This window comes from Chiloscyllium plagiosum, chromosome 26, assembly GCF_004010195.1.
Source record: "Chiloscyllium plagiosum isolate BGI_BamShark_2017 chromosome 26, ASM401019v2, whole genome shotgun sequence".
Lineage (NCBI taxonomy): Eukaryota > Metazoa > Chordata > Chondrichthyes > Orectolobiformes > Hemiscylliidae > Chiloscyllium > Chiloscyllium plagiosum.
In genome coordinates, this window is record NC_057735.1 from 52,599,525 (window position 1) to 52,612,026 (window position 12,502).

Sequence of the window (12,502 nt, forward strand, 5' to 3'; positions counted from 1 at the left end):
AAGATTGCAGGTCAAGAGGGCGGTGCTGAATCCGGGGGTTGGGACTGAGATAAGATGGGGGGAGGGGAAATGAGGAAGCTGGAGAAATCTACATTGTAGTTGGAGGGTTCCTAGGCAGAAGATGAGGCACTCTTCCTCCAGGTGTGTGTGGCCAGGGTCTGACGATGGAAGAGGCCAAGGACCTGCATGTCCTTGGCGGAGTGCGAGGGGGAGTTTAAAGTGTTCAGCCACTGGGCGGTTGGGTTGGTTGGTGCGGGTGTCCCAGAGGTGTTCCCTGAAATGTTCCGCAAGTAGGCGGTCTGTCTACCCAATGTAGAGGAGACCACATTGGGTGCAGTGGATACAGTAAATGATGTGTGTGAAAGTGCAGGTGAATTTGCGACGGATATGGAAGGATCCATTGGGGCCTTGGAGGGAGGAGGTGTGGGCGCAAGTTTTGCACTTCTTGCGGTTGCAGGGGAAGGTGCCGGGAATGGAGGTTGGGTTGGTGGGGGGTGTGGACCTGATGAGGGTGTCGCGGAGGGAGTGGTCTCTCCAGAATGCTGATAGGGGTGGGGAGGGAAATATATCTCTGGTGGTGGGGTCTGTTTGGAGATGGCAGAAATGATGGAGGATAATATGATGTAGTTTAGTGGCACCGTTGACAGATTTGTTGAACAAGAACATGGAATTTCAGTGGACAGAACAATGCCAGGAGGCATTTGAGAATTTAAAAGCACCAGCTTTACTGTGCCACATATTTCAAAATCCTTCAAGGTCACCATCAACACAAATGATGTAGGTGTTGGAGCTGTGTTGTTCCAGGAAATGCTGGTGGAATTGAAAGGCCAATCTGTTATTTTTCACAATCCACCAGAAAGAATATGCAACCATTGAAAAAGAGTTAATGGGTTTGGTAATGGCCTCACGACATTTTAATGTTTATGTTGCAAACAATGCACCAGAGACGATTGTGTATACCGACCACAATTCTTTGATATTTCTAGAAAGGTTTAAGGACAAGAACAGCAGATTATTTCATTGGAGATGTTTACTTTTGATATGAAAATATTATCAAGGATGGTTTGTCACGGGTTTAAAAGGAAAATGTTTATATACCATGGAAACAGTAGTGTTCAATGTTATATATAAATAGAATTTGTATGAAATGTGTAACTTTAGAGTAATGAGCTATGGATCCAGTGACGTAATGGAATGAAGGTTTTAAAGAAGAAAACAAAAATGAAGCCATCTTTTCATAGTGGTGGTTCATTATTTTCTTAAGCAGAGTAGTGTTGCAAAGTTACTGTTTGTAAAATGCAAGGGTGAAAGCATTGCATGGTCCCTTTAAAAGATAATGTTTTGTCTGTGCTTAGAAATTTAAAGAAAATGGCTGCCTATGACCAGAAGCTTTAAAGTTTGCAGGAACTGAGAGCACCTGATTTGAAACGTTTTGTATCCAGAGGTCAAGCTGCAATTTTTATCAAGACAACAGGTTTTAAATTTAACCAATCAATTAAAATGGGGATCATAGCGACCAAAAACCTATTAAACTTAAATCTGATGGTTTTGACAACATAGGACCAATCCTATTGTAAGAAATTGATGTGTCATCAAGGGTGTAAAAGGGGTCAGTTGGACAGAGTCGCAGAGCTAACTAGGAGAAAGTGAGGTCTGCAGATGCTGGAGATCAGAATCCAGAGTGTGGTGCTGGAAAAGCACAGCGGGAATCGTGTTTCGGGCTGGAGCCCTTCGTCGGGAATCAGAGCTAACTGTCATTCGCCCGAGCTAAGAGTTCTCAGCTCTTGAGCCAGCAATTGGCTCACAGTCATCTGCCTATTAGAGAATGCACTAGCTAAAAAATAACAGTAACAACGATGGAAAAAAGATGATCGTGACAGAAGAATCGGAAAAGGCATTCTTGACAGAAGAAGGCATAGAACATTCCAGAAGACATAACCTGGCTGTAATGTTCGAGAGACTAATTTCTATTTTTGTATATGAGTGGGACCTTTTTTTGGAACAGCATTCCATTAGAATCTTGTTTATTCGGGAATAGTTAGTAGTTAAAAGGGTTTCATTTGGTTTGTTAATAGTTTAGTTATTTGTTCACTGTTAGAGTTTGATAAATCAATTGTTACTTGTTGATTTTAAAGTGAGTCTCAGGGATTTATTTTATTAAACCACTAGAAGTTGCTGAAAGCAGGTTACACCACTTTTCAGATTCTTATTCCAGATTATGGGGCAAGGTGTTTCGCTTGGGTGTTTTGGTTTTATTTCTCAGAAAGGATCAATCCCCACTTTAAAACACTCAGCAGCATCACTACTGATCGAGCTGGTCAGCTCCTAAAGAACACAGCTTCTGGACTGGGCCTGCAATGGCTGGTGAGGGAGCTAACAAGTGGGAAAAAACATGCTTAATTTCATCTTCACCAATCTGTTAGTGCTCACTGAGACAGAAAACTGCAGAATATACTGACACTGTCTTGAGGTGCCAGTGAGACTGAACATTGCAGAATACATTGACACTGTCTTTAGCCGCCAGTACTCATTGAGACATATCACATTGAGGCATTTACACTGACACTGTCTCCAGCTGCTGGCAATCGGGGTGATAGAATACTCTGTATAAACTGACAGAGTTTATAGTGCCGACACTGAACATTACTGTATAAACAGGCACCATTTCCAGCACAATTCCGTGTTTACATTAACTTTAAGATACCTATCTCCCCTGTCCCATAGCTTCTCACCCTCTGGAGCCGTGTCCTTGAGCATCTCATAGAATTGTGATAGGTACATCACCATGCTCAGTTTGTCTGGTTCACCCACTGCTGCCATCTCTTTTCCTGTCATTATGGGGGAAATTCCAAACTCCCGCTCAGCAATGTCAAATGCCATCTGATTATTGCTCTCCACATCCTTCTCGTTCAGCTGATCAAAGTCTCTGCAGGTGAACAGGAAATAACATTGAGTTACATTCAATAAATACACACAGCAACAGGAGGCCAATCTATTCAAAACAAAGAATTAATTTAACTCCCAACTGTCACAATGAGACTCTTCCTGTGCCATCATACCCAACGCCTGGCAAGCCCATTACCTTTGTAATGCTAGTTAGAGTTAATTCTCTATTTGGACTCTAAGAGCAAATATATTCTTGACAATGCTGTGCATATTAAAATAGACTTTAGTTTTATTCCTTTACTACTATTTGCACAAATATCATTTGAGATGCACAGTTAATATCTGATTCTCACTGACACAATCCTCACACCCAGCACTGACACACTCCTCACCCCCACACACCCAGCACTGACACAATCCTCACCCCCACACACCCAGCACTGACACAATCCTCACCCCCACCACACACAGCACTGACATACACCTCACCCACACACACAGCACTGACACAAACCTCACCCCCACACATTGGACGTTAAGATCAGAAGAAAGCAGAACAGGCATAGGCCGTCCGGTCTCTCGAGCCTGTTTTGTTGATCAATAGAGGTGCAGCTGCTCTGGCATCCCTTACATCCACTTTCCTGCTTTTACCTCATATCCATTGATTCCCAGTTGATCAAGAATCTGTCTATCTCAGCCCTAAATTTACAAAAGGACTCTATCCCCACAGCTCTCTGTGGTAAGGAGTTTCAAAGACTCATAGCCCTCTGAGAGAAGAGGGAATTCCTCCTCATCTCAGCGTTAAATTGGTGCCCCTTAATTCTGAGGCTTTGCCCGTGACTCTCCCGTGAGGGAAGACATTCTTTCAGTATTCTCCCTGTTAAGTCCCTTAACAATACTTTCTGTTTCGATGAGATCACCTATGACTCTTGTAAGCTCCAGTGCTTAGAGTCCCAATGTATAAAATCATAGAATTTGACAGTACAGAAGGAGATTCTTCAGCTCATTGTGTCTGCACCAGCTCCCGAACTAGCTACCCAGCCAGTCCCATATTCCAGCCTTAACTCCATAATCCTCTAACGTTATCTTTTTCAGCTCTCTTTTGAAACCTCCAATGGAATTCACCTCCATCACCATCACATTCCAAATCCTAACAACTCTGAGTGAATAAGTTTCTCCCCATCTCAATCCTCATTCTCTTGTTGACAGTTTTCAAATCGTGATCCCTAGTTACTAATATACCAACTAGTGAAAACAGAATATTCTTCTTTACCTAGTCAGAATTATTCACAACTATCTGAGATCAATCTTAATTTTATCTTAAATCCTTCATTCTGCGCATCATTCCAAGTAAACTGCCTATGCGTTCTCTCCCTCTTTAACTAAGGTGCCCAGAACTGAATACGATACTCCAAATACTGTCTGATCAATGATCTGCAGAGATGTGACATCACTTCCTTGTTTTTATACTTTATGCCTCTATTTATAAACCCAAGATTCTTCTTGGCCTTCTTAACAAATGTTTCAACTTGCCTGGCCCTCTTCAGAAAATTATGCTCATGAACCCTGAGATCCTTCTGCTCTGTACTCCCCTCAAAGTTGTATCATTGAGCTTTGATTGTCTCTTTGTGTTTCTTCTACCAAAATGCACTACTTCACATTTCTCGGCACTGAAATTAATCTGGGAGGTGTCTGCCCATTTGACCAATTTATCAACATCGCTTTGAAGTCACTCAGCATCATCCTCACAATTCACTATTCTCTTTCGTTTAGCATCATCTGCAAACATAGAGATACAAAAACCACCTCCAAATCATTTACATAAATCAGAAAATGCAAGGGTCCCAACTCTAATCCCTGAGGAACACCACTTTTAAATTCATTTCCAGTCTGAGGAATGCCCAGCTGTACTGACCCTCTCTTTCCTATCTTTTTGCCATCCATGCTGTTGAGGATCCATCAATGTTAAACATTCCTATTTTCTTAATCAATCTGCCATGTGGCACCACATCAAAACCTTCTTTTATCTTTGCTTGTAAGACAAGCCCTTCATAACAGGGATCATGCTGGTGAAGCTTTTCTGAATTACCTCCAGTTAAAAGATATATTTCTTTAAAAAAGGAACCAAAACTGCTCACAGTGTCCAAATGTGGTCACACGAGCACTTTGTACAGCTGCAGGAAAGCCTCCCTGTAGTTAAAACCAACCTCTTTGAAGTAAGGGCCAGCATTCCATTGTCCTTCCCCAGTTTACCTGCTCCATCTGTGTGCTAATGTGCTGTGTTTCATGTACAAGTATCTCTAAGTTCCTTTGTGTTGCAGCTTTCTATGTTTCTATTTAAATACTGTTTTTTTGTTCTCCCTTCCAAATTGAACTTCACATTTTCCCTATTTTTATTCTAATTGTTGACTTTCTTCCCACTTACTTAACTATTAAAATCTCTCTGTAAATTGTTTGTATTCCTTTTGTAACTTGCCTTTCCACCTATTTTGCATTAGCACAAGCTTCATCCCCATTTACTCAGAATTAATCCAAGCCCAGATACAGGTATCCCTGGTTACTGACTGAGGAAAGAGAAGAAACAGCAGGGGTGCATGCAAAAATGTTCAATTCATCTCTGACCACAGTAGAGGTGCTGGAGGATTAGAGGATGGAAAATGTGGTATAATGAGCATGGAATAAATGTGGGAACTACAGGTCAATCAGTTGGTGTAGCACAGCATGATGGAGGTTGTTCTTGGTGTGATGGTGGGGCTCTGTCTCCATGGGGACGGTGTGGTGGTCACTCTTACCTATACTGTCACAGACAGATACATCTGCAGCCGGCAGATTGGTAAGGTGTTGTTTCCCTCACCATCTGTCGCAGACCCAGTCAAGTAGCAACATCCTTTAGGATCTAACCAGCTTGGTCTTTAGTGCTGCTGCTGAGCCCCATTGGTGGTGGACATTGAAACTCCCACCCAGAGTACCGTCTGTGCCCTTGCCACCCTCAGTGCATCCTCAGATGTTGTTCAACATGGAGAATTACTGAATCATCAGCTGAGTGAGGATGATACGTGGTTATCAGCAGGAGGTTTCCATGCCCGTGATTAACCTGAAGCCATGAGACTTCATGGGGTCCAGAGTCAATATGAAGAATCCCAGGACAACTCCCTCGTGACTGTGCAGCCATCTCGGTCAGAGGGATAGGTCATACCCAGGGATGGTAGTGGTGGTGTTTGGGACCTATTAGCTGTAAGGTATGATTCCACCATTATGATTAAGGCTGGCTGATACTTGACTAGTTAGTAAGACAACTCTCCCAATTTTGGCATGAGACTCCAGATGTTGGTAAGAAGGACTTTGCAGGGTCGACAGGGCTGTTTCTGCCTTTGCCATTTCGGTGCCAAGGTCGATACCAGGTGATGCTGTCCGGTTTCATTTCTTTGAGACTTTGCAGCAACTGATACAGCTGGGTTGCTGGGCTATTTCAGAGGGTGGCTCAGGATCAGCCTCATTGCTGTAGGGTTGGAGTTGTAAAGGGGCTGGGCTGGGTGAGACTGGTCGATTTCCATCCCTTGTGGGCACTGGGTGGGCCAGATGGGTGTGTCCAACGGTTGGCAGTGGTTTCATGGTCGTCATTGGATTCTTAATTCCAGAATTTTTGTTGAGTTCGGATTCTGCCGTGGCAGGATTTCTGCCCCAGTTCCCAAGAGACTGACTGAGTTTCTGAATTAATCATTTGCGATGGTGCCAGTAGGCCTTCGCCTCCTCACATGGTAAAATGAATGGTGTCCACAGAATCCCTACAGTGTGGAAACAGGCCATTTGGCACAAAACGTACAGACTGACTCTTCTAAGAGCATCCCACCCAGATTCACCACCTCTACCCCATCACTGTAAACCTGCATTCCCCAAGGCTAATCCATGCAGTCTAAACATCCCTGGATACTATGGGCAATTTAGCATGGCCAATCCTCCTAAGCTGCACATCTTTGGACTGTGTGAGAAAACTGGAGCACCTGGAAGAAACCCACACAGACACAGGGAGAATGTGCAAACTCCACACTGAGGCTAGGATTGAACCTGTGCCCCTGGCACTGTGAGGCTGTAGTACTAACCAGTGAGTAACCGTGGTAAAATAGGGTGGAGTCAGCAGACCTTTGTCAAGGGGAGGTAATGCCTGAAAAATCTGTTAGAATTCTTTGAGGAGGTAACAAGTGGACATGATCTATTTGGATTTCCAGACGGCCTCTGCTAAGGTGCTGGAAAGGAGTGCATAGGAGGCTGTGAAGCAAGAGCCCATTGTGTTAAGGACAAGGTATTGGCACGGAGAGAGCATGGGCTGAGCAGCAGAAGGCAGAGAGTAAGAATAAATGGGATCATTTCTCAGTTTGGCAGCTGGCGGCTAGTGAAGTTTCGCAAGGAAGACACAAGGATAGATTGAGGGGCAGGTAGTTTTGAGGCAGTGAGGAGGCTGCAGAAGGACTAGGCGAGTGGATAAGCAAAGGCTTGGCAGATGGACTGCAATGTGGAGAAGGGTGAGGGTATACACTTTGGCAGGAAGTGTAGAGGCATGGACTATTTTCTAAATGGGGGAAGGCTTCAGAAGTCTGAAGCACAAAGGGTCTTGGGCATACTAGTTTAGGATTCTCTGAAGGTTACCAGGCAACTCCAGTTGGCAGTTAAGAAGGCAAATGTAATGTTGGCATTCAGTTTAGGAGTGTGAGAACACAACAGCAGGGATACTGCTGAGGCTATCGAAGGCTATAGTCAGATCGCATTTGGAATAGTGTGTGTGGCTTTGAGCCCCATATCTAAGGAAGGTTGTGCTACTGTTGGTGAAGGTCCAGTGAGGTTTACAAGAATGATCGCGGGGGGGGGGGGTGATGAAAGGCTTATTGTATGAGCAGCTGCTGAGGGCTCTGCGTCTGTACTTGGTGGCGTTTAGAAGGATGAGTGGGATCTGATTTAAACTTTCAGAATACTGAGAGGCCTGGATAGAGTGGATGTGGAGATGATGTTTCCAGTAGGAGGCCGGACAAACTGTAAACATTATTTGAATGAGTACTTCAAAATATCATAACATTCAAGGATATCTGACAAGTGCAGGGAATTGGGATTAGCGCACTTTTAGTGATAGTTATGTCAGTGCTGACTCAATGGGCCGAAGGCCCTTTTCTGCACTGTATGACCCTTTGAATCTAAGAACAGAAAATGATGGTACATCAAGCATTTGTGACAAACACAATTAGGAAATAAGCAACAGTTTGGTCAGATGTATCAATGTTGAGGATTCCATGAGGCTAATCTATTGGGATCTTTTCCAGAGTGGTGTTTGGTCGCACAGGGCACTCACATCAGATCCGGCCGGTAACGGTGAATGATAGCGGAAAGTGCCAGGCCACTCTTCCATGACGTAGTCAGGTCAACCACATTGACATTCTTATATCCCTGGGTCTGCTTCTGGCACCAAGCGAGTAGCTTATGCGATCGGGCCAAAGAATCTGTAAAAAACAGAAAGGGTACAGAATGAGGCGAGATGATACTAAGTAAGTGGAGCCAATACGGGTGGGGAAGGAAGGGGGTAGTAATGGGAGTTAATATAGAGAGTGTGGCGTTGATACAAGATGATGGAAATGGCAATGGAATGTTTGGAGAGGATACAGAAAGTGGGGAGCAGATACATGGGGGAGGGAGTGGAAAAAGGATAGATGTGTCAATGGAGAGAGCACGGAGTGAACATGAGATAAGGGTAGCATAGACAAGATGAGTGTAGTTGATAAAACAAAATGAGAGCAGATACAACAGAGGGGTACGAATATGGGATAAGGGAGCCAATTTGTGAAGATGAGGTTGGATACAGGATGAGGGGAGCCGATATGAGTTGAAAGTAGTAGATATGCTTCCCACCTGCTTCAAGAAGATACTATCATCCCGGTGCCAAATAAAAATCAGGCAGCGTGCCTTAATGACAACCACCTGGGGTATCCATCAATATGAAGTGCTTCGAGAGGTTAGTAAGGACATACACCAAGTCCAGCCTCCCAGATTGCCTTGATCGCCTACCATTCGCCTACCATCGCAACAGGTCCACAGATGTCATCTCCCTGGCCCTACACTCATCCCTGAAACATTTGGATAACAAAGACACCTACATCAGATTCCTATTTATTGATTTTAGATCTGCCTTCAACACCATAATCCCAACCAACCTCATCTCCAACTCTGAGACCTAGGACTCTGTTCCCCCTCTGCAACTGGATCCTCAACTTCCTGACCTACAAACTGCACTCAGTAAGGATATGCAATAACACCTTCTCCATGATAATCCTCCACACCAGTGCACCTCAATGCTGTGTACTCAGCCTTTTACTAAACTCCTTATGCGTTCACGATAGTGTGGCCAAATTCTGCTCTAAATCCATTTAGCAAGTTTGCTGATGACACCACCATAGTGGGTCAGATCTTAAACAATGACAAAACAGGAAAGAGATAGACAGTGTAGTGACATGGTGTAAAGACAGCTACCTCTTTCTGCAAAACTAAGGAGTTGGTCATTGACTAGGGCCTCTTGAAAATCAACAAGGCAATCGATGTGTGGAACCACTGGAGATGGTAAGATACTAAACGAGTATTTCACGTCAATTTTTACAGTGGAGAAGGATAGTAGAGAACTTGGGGAAATAAATGGTGATATCTTGAAAACTGCATATTACAGAAGAGAAGATGCTAGATGTCTTATAACACAAAGGTGCATAAATCCCCAGGACCTGATCAGGATTGTGAGATGTTCATTTTTGCTCAGCCTGTGCTACTCTAGCTTTAGAACATAGAATATTACAGCACAGAACAGGCCCTTCGGCCCTCGATGTTGCGCCGACCTGTGAACTAATCTAAGCCCATCCCCCTACATTATCCCATCATCATCCATATGTTTACTTAAGGCCTGTTAAATGCCCCTAATGTGGCTGAGTTCACTACATTGGCAGGCAGGGTATTCCACGCCCTAACCACTCTCTGAGTAAAGAACCTGACTCTGACATCTGTCTTAAATCTATCACCCCTCAATTTGCAGCTATGCCCCTCATACAAGCTAATGTCATCATCCTAGGAAAAAGACTCTCACTGCCCACTCCATCTAATCCTCTGATCATCTTGTATGTCTCTATTAAATCCCGTCTTAGCCTTCTTCTTTCCAATGAGAACAGACCCAAGTCTCTCAGCCTTTCCTCGTTGTGGATAGTGACGAAGGATGTTGTAGGTTACATAGAGACATAGATAAGCTGCAGAGCTGGGCTGAGAGGTGGCAAACGGGAGTTTAATGTGGACAAGTGTGAGGTGATTCACTTTGGTCGGAGTAACCAGAATGCAAAGTACTGGGCTAATGGTAAGATTCTTGGTAGTGTAGATGAGCAGAGAGATCTCAGTGTCCAGGTACATAGATCATTGAAAGTTGTCACCCAGGTTGACAGGGTTGTTAAGAAGGCAACCAGTGTTTTAGCTTTTATTAATAGAGGGATCGAGTTCCGGAACCAGGAAGTTATGCTACAGCTGTACAAAACTCTGATGCGGCTGCACTTGGGGTATTGTGTACAGTTCTGGTCACCACCTTATAAGAAGGATCTGGAAGCTTTGGAAAGGGTGCAGAGGAGATTTACTAGGATGTTGCCTGGAGGGAAGGTCTTACGAGGAAAGGCTGAGGGACCTGAGGCTGTTTTCGTTAGAGGGAAGAAGGTTGAGAGGTGACTTAATAGAGACATATAAGATAATCAGAGGGTTAGATAGGGTGGGCAGGGAGAGCCTTTTTCCAAGTATGGTGACGGTGAGCATGAGGGAGCATAACTTTAAATTGAGGGGTGATAGCTATAGGACAGATGCCAGAGTTAGTTTCTTTACTCAGAGAATAGTAAGGGCATGGAATGCTTTGCCTACAACGGTAGTAGATTAGCCAACTTTAAGTGCATTTAAGTCGTCATTGGACAAGCATATGGATGTACATGGAATAGTGTAGGTTAGATGGGCTTCAGATTGGTATGACAGGTCGGCGTAACATCGAGGGCCGAAGGGCCTGTACTGCTCTGTAATGTTCTATGTTATGTCAGACCTTCCCTCCAGACCAGGCAGCATCCTGGTAAATCTCCTCTGTGCCTTTTCCAATGCTTCCACATCCTTCCTGTAATGGGGTGACCAGAACTGTACACAATATTCCAAGTGGGGCCGCACTAGCATTTTGAACAGTTGCAGCATGACATGACAGCTCCGGAACTCAATCCCTCTATCAATAAAATCTAACACACCAAATGCCTTCTTAACACCAATATCAACCTGGGTGGCAACTTTCAGGGATCTATGTACATGGACTCCCAAGATCCCTCTGCACATCCACACTACCAAGAATCTTTCCATTGACCCAGTACTCTGCCTTCCTGTTATTCTTCCCAGTGTGAATCACCTCACATTTAGCTGCATTGAACTCCATTTGCCACCTCCCAGCCCAATTCTGCAGTTTATCCAAGTTCCCCTGCAACCTGTAACATTCTTCCACACTGTCCATCACTCCATCGACTTTGGTGTCATCTACAAATTTACTAACCCATCCACTTATGCCAGCGTCCAAGTCATTTATAAAAATGACAAACAGCAGTGGTCCCAAAACAGAACCTCGTGGCACACCAATAGTATTGCCTTCTTACGGAAAGCCAGTTCCTAATCCACCCTCAATCCCACCTCTGCATTTTCTCCAACAGCCTACCATGTGGAACCTTATCAAAGGTCTTACTGAAGTCCATGTATAGCACATCAACTGCCCTACCCTCATCCGCATGCTTGGTCACCTTCTCAAAAAACTCAATAAGGTTTGTGAGACATGACCTGCCCTTGACAAAACCATGTTGACTATCGCCAATCAAATTGTTGCTTGCTAGATGATTATAAATCATATCTCTTATAATCCTTTCCAAAACTTTTCCTACAACAGACGCAAGGCTCACTGTTGAACAAGGGCACAACATCTGCAATCCTCCAGTCCTCTGGTACTAAACCTGTAGACAATGACGACTCAAAGATCAAGCCCAAAGACTCCAACAGCTTCTCTCTAGCTTCCCAGAGAATCCTCCAATAAATCCAATCTGCCCCAGGGGACTTTCTACTTTCACACCTTCTAGAATTGACAACACCTCGTCCTTACTAACCTCAATCCTTTCTAATCTAATAGCTCGCATCTCAGTCTTCTTCTTGACAATATTCTCCTTTTTCTGAGTGAAAACAGATGAGAAATATTCGTTTAGCCCCTCTCCGATCTCCACAGGGTCCACACACAATTTTGCTTCTGTCTTTGACTGGCCCTATTCCTACCCTAGTCATCCTTTTATTCCTCACATACATATAGAAAGCTTTAGGATTCTCCTTTATTCTACCTGCTAAAGACTGCTCATGTCCTCTCCTTGCTCTTCTTAACTCTCTCTTTAAATTCAAAGTTTGTGAGAAGATTTGTAGCTCGGGTGCTCGTTGCTGTGGTTCTGTTCGCCGAGCTGGAAGTTTTTGTTGCAAACGTTTCGTCCCCTGTCTAGGCGACATCATCAGTGCTTGGGAGCCTCCTGTGAAGCGCTTATGTGGTGTTTCCTCCGGCATTTAT

At 44.2% G+C, this 12,502-nt stretch overlaps 1 protein-coding gene across 1 annotated transcript in view; it reads right to left on the reverse strand.

Moving 5' to 3' along the window:
• The window catches only part of LOC122563355 (protein-methionine sulfoxide oxidase mical3a-like), a 111,084-nt gene that overhangs the window by 16,195 nt on the left and 82,387 nt on the right, over positions 1-12,502 (reverse strand). Inside the window, exons 11-12 of the mRNA XM_043717106.1 lie at positions 8,225-8,372; positions 2,733-2,926 (exon numbers count right to left, since the gene is read on the reverse strand). Coding sequence (XP_043573041.1) covers positions 2,733-2,926; positions 8,225-8,372 — 342 coding nt within the window. The remainder of the gene's footprint in view (positions 1-2,732; positions 2,927-8,224; positions 8,373-12,502) is intronic.